This window comes from Oculina patagonica, chromosome 12 (genome assembly GCF_052425735.1).
Source record: "Oculina patagonica isolate OP01 chromosome 12, crgOcupat, whole genome shotgun sequence".
Classification (NCBI taxonomy): domain Eukaryota; kingdom Metazoa; phylum Cnidaria; class Anthozoa; order Scleractinia; family Oculinidae; genus Oculina; species Oculina patagonica.
Window position 1 is genome coordinate 25682810 of NC_135769.1, and position 10713 is coordinate 25693522.

The 10713-nt window shown below is 38.7% G+C and overlaps 2 protein-coding genes across 2 annotated transcripts in view; one reads left to right on the forward strand and one right to left on the reverse strand.

Annotated features, from left to right (window-relative positions):
• LOC144633819 (ADP-ribosylation factor-binding protein GGA1-like) overlaps positions 1 to 10713 on the reverse strand; it is a 105855-nt gene that overhangs the window by 53415 nt on the left and 41727 nt on the right. The window lies entirely within an intron of this gene.
• Positions 2666 to 8729, forward strand: LOC144633824 (uncharacterized). Its single transcript, XM_078492708.1, has 2 exons — positions 2666 to 2794; positions 7179 to 8729. The coding sequence occupies exons 1-2, from the start codon at positions 2767 to 2769 to the stop codon at positions 8639 to 8641; spliced, it is 1491 nt and encodes a 496-aa protein (XP_078348834.1). The 5' UTR covers positions 2666 to 2766; the 3' UTR covers positions 8642 to 8729.

A 10713-nucleotide genomic window follows, 5' to 3' on the forward strand; every position in this document is an offset into this window, starting at 1 on the left:
AAGTTCATTTTTCTAAGAAATTATTTGGCAATCTTATTACTTTTTTCAATGCCAATTCTTGTTACTATTGACTCGTTCTTTTCATAGTTTTACGGGTATGCTCGTTTTCACTGAGAAGAACTAAACAATTTGTTCTTCTAAAACTGACACAAAGAAAACCGTTTAAAACAAACGCGTTATTAGACAGCTGATGCTGATAATGTGCCAATATATAAAACGTAAGCGTGGAAAATGGTAAATTCGAGACGTTGCGAGGCCATTATCTTTTCTGCGATCCTTGGAAAACAAATCGACACTCCGAGACGGATTTGCCAATAAAATATAATCGAGATTCCGAAACCCATGAATTTTGCGAAAATTCTGCATTACCATACGTTTTCTTAAGAACCGGCATTCGCCACACCTCAATGCCGGACACTTTGTAAACAGACAAGACAAGAAAAATTGCCTTTGTTCACTGTTTTTTAATTCATGGTGGCTACAAGGTCGTCAGAGAAATGAAAATATATCTCCCTAAAGATTTTGAATGTAGGACTATATTTGTGCGTCTTAAATTAAATGACGGGCTTAATAGCCATCGCGATGCGCATACAAAATAAATTGACATTAGTTATACAGCGGTTTTGTGTACCAGAAAATATATTTACTGACAACATTAAGTTGCAGCTGGGATGAAAATTTTTGACTCCAAGCCAAAGAAGCACACTTGTCAAACGATGAATAAGTATTATAAAAATAATTGAAAAAGTTGAAACATCACAAACTACAGTAAACTAGGCTTTGTATTAACTTAAGTGTAACATTTTTTAGTCTTGCGTACCTTTTGGGAAAAAGCAATCTATTGTGTCAGACGTCAGAAAAATTCATTGAGAAGGTTAATGAATGCTCGAAACAAAACAATCTCAAACTTGTTCGGACTACGGACCCTTATCGTCATTTTGTAAGCGATCTTGTGAGGCAAAAAGGCAGTCAAAACAGATAAAAAAAGATCATGAACAAACAATCAAAATATAGCTTGAACTGCGGATCGGACCTGGGGCAAAAAAGCAGTCAAAAGAGATGAATTCCTCTCTCTACTGGGTAGATCAACGTATCGGACTAGGTTTGGAGAAAACCAGCAGTGCAAAAAAATGGACAATTTTCCTCACCTATGAGTTTCCCTGATAATTTATTAATGCTAGGCTGAATTTAACAAACACCATGAGATTAAAAATCTTAAATAATTCTACTGGTATATATTTGTTTCATTTGTAAGCATTGAAAAATTTTGGCACAACAGCCGCAATCGACAAGAAGCATTAACATATTATTTTGCACGGGCTTGCACGGGAGTACTGTAAATATCTCAGCGTAGTTTTTGAGTTCAAGGACTACTTAAGGAAAAGGTCCCGCGATAAATTTGCATTGAAGAAAAAAGTTTCACAAACTGAAATTTAGTTAATTGGAAAACCAAACGCAGCATAAGCATAAAAAAGTCATAGCGGGACTTCGAACGCGATGTTCGACGAGTTAGCTTCACCGAAAGGTCTCTGATGAGTCTGTTGGCGGAGACGAAACATGCGTGTCAGACCAGCCACGAAAGTATTCAATAAGAATTGTATATATTTTTACTCGCCAATTCAACAACAGAGGCCTTACAAACAACTGTACTGTCTTATTCGCGCTGAAAAATTAAAAACAACAACTGTCAGCTTAAAATTTGTGAAATGAATTCAGAACAACTGACAACCCATTTGTGCCAATTTTCTTTTATAGAGCCGTACATTAAGCAGCAATGCCTAACAGAAACAAAAACCATTTAAGGTATTGTCGTATCTCTACATGCATGGCATTACCTATATAATTTAAAGGAAATAATGGACAATTATCAAATATACAAGTATTCACCGTTCAGAAAAAAATAGGAATCGATAGGAATTAATAGAGTACAATACTTTGCATGTTGCATTGATCTTTGCTCCTTACCCTCCTCAGCGGTAGCTCTGTAGATGAATGCACGACGTAAAGGAAACGTTCGCGTCTCCCGGAACACGTTTCGTCACACTATAACATGCACAACTAATCTCACAAGAATCTTCTCGGTTGAGATAGTTAATGCGTAGATTTTTACCTGCTTCTTTCGCCGCGAGGGAGGCTTTTTATAATATTTGCTCGTTTTCTCCATAGACCTTTATTATTATTTTATAATTTATTATATTTTTTTCTGCCATCACGAAACCAACGAATAAAATTACTTTCCCTAACCGACCTAACCGTATAAGTTGGCCAATGCTCGGCAAGCCCCCATAAAAATCTTTTCACGGTTCGGCTGCAAGAAGTCTTTTAGATATTCGTTTATCATTTATGCAAATGATTTTTCCGAGAATGATTTCCTGTTTTTCTGAGAATTAGGTTGACGTCATTTACATTATAATCAGCAACGGTTGTAAAACAATTCACGCAATTTAACCAAAGCTGAAACGTCCAGGCGATAGTATTATTTTGTAAAATAGTTATATCTAACGATATCATTCGAAGTTCGACCGAAATATATTAGATTGTAGTATATATAACGTCACAGTTTAGTATTTTTAACAATGCACGTAATAGCGTGACTTCATCTTACTGTAAATAAACAAGGTCACCTGCACCTGACACATTCCACACTTTACTAAAGACGTTTTGTTGTACGTTCTTAAGTTCGGAGCGGAATAAACTGTCAAGGACTGATCGACTTTATACTGGTACCTTTAAAGTCTAGCTAAGTTTCTCTTTGCGAATCACACGATGAATACTGGAGCTTATGCAAGTGATGGTATGTACTAAATTAAATCATAAATTTCGATGCCAGATACGAAGTGGCTTGTCGTGGCAATGGCGGAGTATTTGCATGCAGTATTTTATACAACAAACCAATTGTCTAGTTTAGTATTTAGGAGCAATTGCAGAATACCCCGCATTTCTAGCTACACTGTGCAGCCAGCTACTCGGCTACGCGTATACGCCGACAAAATTTATTCATAGCTCTCGAAGTTTACTAGGAAAGTGGCTACGCGTCTACGCAGTCGAAATTTATTCGTAGCTCTCGAAGTTTACCAGGAAAGTGGCTACGCGTCTACGCGTCTACGCAGTCTAAATTTATTCATAGCTCTCGAAGTTTACTAGGAAGTGGCTACGCGTCTACGCAGTCAAAATTTATTCATAGCTCTCGAAGTTTACTAGTAAAGTGGCTACGCGTCTACGCGTCTACGCAGTCGAAATTTATTCATGACATTCGAAAATCACTCACGAACGTTTGTCTATGCCATCAAGCAAATAAAAATATTTGTGTTTCGAAATTGTGACGAACAACGAGAAACTACAAAGTTAATAACACAGTGAATCGATAATTGTCAAAATCTTACCTCGTCCTGTTTCGTATAAAATGAATGAACGGCAATAGCTTTCGACCTTCGAACAAACGGCTTTTTAGTTAGTTTTAGTGTGCTTCCCTTACAAACAAATAAAAGCTAACCGCAAGCAAACCAGAGTGGAACTAACCGCAAGCAAACTAAAGTGGACCTCACCGCGAAAAACACCCGACAAAAATTTAGTCAGCGATTAAAAACACGTTGACGAGTGAGAAAATTATTCTTACAAACTACTTTCGTTCCCAGTAGCGTTTGATCGGACGGTCCGCGTAGCCATTTTCGGTGGCTACGCGGAACAGCTTTAGTTGCGGGGTATTCTGCAATTTAGCCAGTATTTACACAGATACACAGATGTTTATAACTGAGTATTTGGATATACTTTACTGATACGTATATCATGTTTGGCTATTTATGCGCATCGAGTGCTACAGACATCGTTGCAGTTTTGGTTGCTTCTTGTCTGTATATCCTCAGTTGAGATTTCTGCCAGAATATTCTGAATATATTCATTAATATTGTCAAATTTTCACGTCCCGTCCACAATAAGCCAAAATGCATTGTTGGCAGCTTGAATTCAGTTGAAATTAATTGTAAAATTTCCGGAAAACGTACATAATTCAACTTGCTCCCTGGATATAGTTCAATGAAAGTTATAGAGGATATTACATGGTTGCGCGGCGAACGAGTGGGATTTCGATTTGAACACGAGAAGATAAATTTCATATCTCCAAGCAACCATGTAATATTCTGTTTATTATATAAACCTACTAATTACGATGTTTTTGACGATTTTTTCCGAAGAGTGCCGATCATTTTCCGAAGATTTCCGAACAAATGTTTCCGAACCTTTCCGAAGATATCCGAAGATTGCCGAAGATTTTCGAGGAAGATCCGAAATTATTTCGACTTAATATCGATTTACTTTGGCTCATTCAGCATTGAAACAGGGCAAACTTGTCAGAAAACTTTTCGAAATCGATATCTTCACATGTGAAAATAACATGTAATTTTCACGTGTGAAGATATCATTTTTTTGCGCGAAAGATTTCCTGGTATTTCACTGATGTTTATAAAATAAAATAAATTATCATGATATACCTGAGTTTGTTCTTACCACGAGACGAGTTCGAGCCCGAGTCAAGTTCGAGTCACGAGTCAAGTTCGAGTCAAGGTTTTTCTTTTAATTTATTTTTTGGTCTTTTGGTTTTAATTGCTGTGTAACATGCAAAATGTTGTACCAGAAGTGCAGGAACAGCAAGACTCGGCTCTCAATACCGATTGCGAGAGCTGATTCCTTCATCGGTTCACAGCTCGTTTTCTTGGCATCCCAGTGAATCTGATCGTTATAGTTTCCTACTTGTATTAATTACTCACAACTGAGGCAGAGGTTCCACTTCAACGACACATGTACAAAAATTATGTGACCAGGTTTACAAAAACGTGACATTGCATTTTTAGCACAAATTTAGAATTATAGTTTGGTAAAAACTATTTCCTTTCTTTACCAAATCAGCCCACGTAATCTAACCACACAGGATTTACGTCACGAATTTCCCACATGTCACACCGCGGCACCTTATATTAGAATCATAAGATTTTAAAAAGAAGTGCAGTTAGTTAGTTTAATTAGCATAAAAATTTCTACGAAAATTTCAAATTAATAACTGATGCTCGCCAGCCGACAGATAAAACTAATTTTGGTTAAATGACACTCTTTGGGTTCAGAATTTATACATTTTATGCCATTAACTTCCAATTTAATTTAAGAACGCGTGCCAAGACTTATCCCAGCAGGCTGCGATAGCCCGGGGCCCCGAGCATAACCGTTTACATGGCAAAAAGCTATCTCGCCTAGAACGGTGCCCCGGGTTACCTGTATTGCATGTACAGTAAAGATCAGTAAACGCTTCAATGCGTTTTCTTAAGAAACGTTGGCCCGCATTAGGCTGACTCGTCCCCAGTCGTCTCTTATTCGAAAATTGCAAAATGCGCTTGTCCTCTTCCTTCCCACGATTCCCTCCGTGTTCAACAGTCGACTCAAGACGGACTCAAAAGACGACTGGGGACGAGTCAGAGAAAACCCCCAGTGGTATTTATATTATTTCTTGACACAAGCATATTTCAAGCGATTTCAGAATGCCCGAATATCAAAATTTCCTGGGGGAGCATGGACCCCCGGACCACCCTAGTTGGCTTGTGATCGACATCGGTTTGAATTTGTTGAACTCTCTCCAGTAGGCTTTTATAGATTGTGCTAGCATAATTTTTGGCATAATTGGAGCTAAAAAGCATAATTTGTGAAACGAGCACTGCCACGGCATAATTAGCAATTTTTAGCACTTTTTGGAGCATAAATTCATAAAATGTAGTAAATATGGTGTACTTTCTACAGAAATAAATGAAATTTAGGTAGTTTGTTCTTGCAATGCGTGTTTTAGCTATACAATTGTGATTGTTAAGTCGTTGGAGGCATTTTACAAACGGTTTAGAGATGCGAGCAGCTAATTTGGACAGCTGACGGCCGTGATAAACTGCCATAAACACAAATAAATTTACAACAACAGTTTATTTAAAAAACATCATAATTTGGTGTCGTTATTGCGCACCTCTATGTATAGAATCTACGTCATTTTGTGAGCATAATTTCGGAAATCAGAAGCATAATTTGGGAATTCTGGCATAATTTTTGCATAATTTGGCAAAATTTTGAGCACTGCTAGTAGCATAATATGCCACTTTTAGGAGCACAATCTATAAAAGCCTACTCTCCAGCCGCCACTTTTCCAATTGCTCCGGCCCACCACCCAGTCCGTATTGGCCAGCCCCTAAAGTATGAAATCGACGAATAACAACATTTTTCTTGGAAATATTTAAGCTATTTAGCAAAGCGTCAACAAAGCAACATCTGTCAAAAGCATGGTATAAAGTAATACATGGCATCCGGTCTCAAGAAAACTATTTGTCTGAAAAAAGAACGTGACTAAAAAAATTCGAGCGGAAGGTTACACCTGCAAAAAGATTTCCTGCACAAGTAAAAAAAATTCGTGCAAGCCGAAAATCCACCACCTCTCCCCCCCCCCCCCCCCCTAACACTTTTCGAATGGTCCGTCCCTAGACCTGGGTTTTAGAATCAGATACTGTTTTTGTTCTAGTAAAGAACGAGGGACGTGAAGGGGTAAAACTGGAACTGGGATATGGGCAAATTTTCATTACGAAAATGGGATTTGGCTCACTGGGAATGGGAAACACAGGCAGAAAAACAATTGAAATGGGACTGGGATTTTGACAATTTGGGAAAACAATAGGCTGGGAAATGGGATTTGGGCAAAATTTTGGGATTAGAAATGAGATTTATATTCAAACCCTACCCCCCCCCCCCCCCTGATATCGTCATTTTACTTTTTTTTAAATTGAATTTATTGGGAAAATCTGAAGTTTTTTTTTTTCTCAATTTAATATGAAGTTACTGATTGACGTAACGATTCACTCACTCCTAGCATTTTTTTAACGTTACTTAGTTACTATTTTGAGGTATCCTTCGAGTTAAGTTGACATACAAAAGAAAAACCTAACTGGTTCGAAGCCTTTCGCTCAATATGCAGGCCTAACGGCCCTATGACAGCTATATGGGTGGTAATAAGCTCACGCGGTGAAGAGTGGCTAGGATTATTTTATTGGATGAAATTCCTTTTCACAACATTCCCCCTTAACGTTTTATGACCCTTTAAAGTTTCTGCCTCCCACTTTAAATATTAAAAGCACTAAAATAATTATTCTGTTGCTCCTTAGATCTCATTACAAGTTGGTCCTGTGACAACTGCGGCAAGGAACTTACAAGGTATCATAAGTTCTGGAAGTGTGAGTCCCAGCACATGACCTGTTTTTACTGTTTTGCCGACCAGACTTACGACGACTTGAAAAATACAAGCTGTGTATCCTGTGGAAAGAACCTGGAGCGAATCACGCCATTACATGCAGAGAAAGAGCATGTCTTCATTTACGTTGATGATTCCAATATGTGGATCGAGGCAAAGAAGCTTGCTGCTGTAAAGTCAAAATTAAAATGTGTAGAGGATCCAAGAACACGCCTGGACATCGGAAAAGTGACGGACGTTGTAGCGAGTGGCAGGGACGTTGCCTGGGGTACCCTTTATGGATCGGAACCACCGGCAATAGACACTGTCTGGCAGAAAATAAGAGACCACGGTTGGAAAGTAGTCACCAATAAAAGAAGCACTTATACAAATAAAGAAAAGCAAGTTGACCACCAGATGGTAGCGGACATTACCGCGCTCGTTTCTGATAGAAGTGTTGTCAAAGGAAAGGTGGTGATGGTTAGTGGAGATGCTGATATGATACCAGCCATAAAAGAGAGCTTGAAAAGCAAATGGTCCATTGAGATCTGGATGTGGGAGAGTGGTATTTCAAACTCACTTAGAAAACTGTCAAAAGATAATCCCGAGTGTTTGAAAATCTCTGAACTCGACTCGATGCTAGAAGTTGTTACGTTTACTAATTTCAAAAATCGAGTTGGCGAAAAGGAAATTCCAGATTGGAAGTCTCGGTCCGTTATCATAAAGAATGTCGATTTTTCTCCCGATGAACAGTGGCAAAAGAATCTTAGTGAAAAGTTGGGCTGGCCTTTCACGTTCCGCTGGACAGGGCCAGAAGGAGTGGATAATCGAGTGGATTACGAAGACATAATTCTTACTTTTGCACACGTAAAGTCAGTTGATGGCGAAGAGTTCGAAAAGATCTTTCCCACGATCTTTGAATATCTAAAGCAAAAATACCCAGGACAGGTTGTAAATTACCCTGCGTATATGGGATGTGATCAAAAAGGTGACATTTGTTTTGCTAACAGATTTGAGGCATTACAAATCGTAGACCGACAGCTAAGCGTAAATGGCGCTTCAAGTGAGGATCCATCATTCAAGCATGGAGATGAATTGCATGAAGATGAAACTGGTTTCCAAGTTGTCCAAAGAAAGCCCCGTAAAAGAAGAACACAGCAATACTCCACCCCATGCGATTCTCGCTCAAGCTGTAAGAGGGGTTTAAATTGCGAGTATCAACACACTGATGATGAGAAGAAGTTCTTTAGAAATCCTCGCAAGGACGGAGAATGCTGGAATAAGGGTCATTGCAAATATGGGCCCGACAGATGCTATTACGCTCACTCTAATGAAGACAGTTTTTGTCGCAAATGTCACAAGTGGGGACATTTGCAAGAAAAGTGCACGTTAAAGTAAGGACAAACAGAAATCCTTTTAGCATTTCGTAATCAGGAATCTAACTGTTTAGACCAGTATAAGAGAATAAATAACTGTCCCTCGGTAGGAAGGGAAGGCAGAATGTGCTCCAGGGTTTTGATATTTATTTTTAAATGTCTGAAACTCACCAGAATTGATTGTAAAAATTTGAAATTATATAATTAATAACCCAATGCGAAAACTGCAAAAATAGTGGGAGAAACATGGCAAAATATGGTCGAGCCAAAAGCTTTACTAAACGCTGAATAGTTCAGTGGCAAGTCAAACAAATTCCTGACAGTAGTATAGCTGTGTGTAGTAAATATCACGCTATAGAAATCAGAAACGAAAAGAAACGGGTCTTTTAGGAATTCTTTCATCATAATCTTGATAATTTTTAGTATTTGACATTTTAAAAACACTTTTTAAAGCTAACAGCAGATTTTTGTTACGTATACAATTTAAGTGTTACTATTTAAATTAGAGAATATTATTTATTACAACAGTCAAGTTGTCAGTTTTCTGACAAACAACTTGACTGTTGTAAGGTTGTAAGCTTGTAAGCATTTTCCAAACTTTTAAATAGTGATTGGTTTGAACCCAGTAGTATCAGTAGTTCGTGTAATGTGATCGTCTGGGTGAAAGTAGTCTTGGAAAGGACTGTCGTTTGTGACTAACGTTTCGACAACCTGAGAGAAAGTCAGCTTTATAGTCAAGTGGAAAGTTGTTGTCAGTTGATGATGTCATAAGTCTGATCCGTTGAAGCTGATTGGTCCGTTTTGCCATGACGTTATTCATTATTTTGTGTAGCTTTTACATACTTTGAAGTATGTAATACTTTAAAAAGTTTTTTCTTGGTCAGGGTGTTGGTATACAGTATTGCAAGTGTGAACTACTAAAACTGCCATTTTAATTTAGTTTCAGACGTTCAGGATGAGTAAAATTTCTTTCAAGCGTCTTTCGTAATAGTCGTCATATGATTGGAAGTATATGGAGGAGAAGATTGGGTGGATACCCCCCCCCCCCGTGTCAGAGTTGTTTGCTTGGTTGGTTTTTTTTTTACACAAATTTGAAGAGAGGGGTTCTTGCTTAGATGACAAACCTATAACTAGCTAGATGTTCACTTAAATTGTGAGGATACATATTTCGATTTGGCGACCATTTACACACTCTCCAGTCCATGGTTTTCCGGCGATGTTCGCCTGGCAACCAAGCTTTTCCATGCAGGTTTTAATTACCTTTGCCAACTTTTCAAATTTCAGGCATAGTTATTTACCGTTTTTAAAATTTCTTACCTCGTAATAAATGAAGAGATCCTCGCAGTTATGAACGCAACTTAAGCAGTTGCAAAAAAAATTGAAAGCCTAAAAAAATCAGGCTTGCCGGGACCTCTGCGATACCGGTGCAGCGCTTCAACAAATTGAGCTAACATGCCAAATGGGAGCTGGTCATTAGAGGGTCCTGAAGGGGTAAAATGGGAGCTCGGATTTGCCTCTTTTTGGGCTGGGAAAATGGGATTCGTGCACTGGGACTGGGATTTTACCACTGGGAATGGGAAAAACACTTTGGAAAATGGGAATGGGATTTCACTTCTTTGTGAAAATAAAGTAAAAAAACAGGTCTTCACGGACTCCCCATGTGCCTTGTGGTCGTCGGCGTCGCATTGGCGCCTTCAAATTATATTTTTCCTCTCACAAGCATGTATTTAAAGGATTTACCTTTTTTAAAAAAAAGAGCTGATCGGAGGGTTTTTTAAAATTTGTTTTCAGCAAAGGCAGGAGCCCATGTCATGGGCTCCTGGCAAAGGTTAATTTTGTATAAGGCTCCAATGCTTTCATTTAATTCAACAACAGATAATCTTCCATAACCGGCGGACCAGGGGGGCAGGGGAACTGTAGCCCCCAGAAACCAAAATTTGGCGTGGGCGCGCAGCCCCCCCCCCCCCCCCCACGTTTTGGTGCGGAAAATATCGCAAGCACACCGTAAAATTGGTTTGTCAAGCTATTCCGTCTCGTGAGTGAGTTTAAACATCTTCGAAACTTCCTTGGACGTCTTCGGAAATCTTCGTTTAC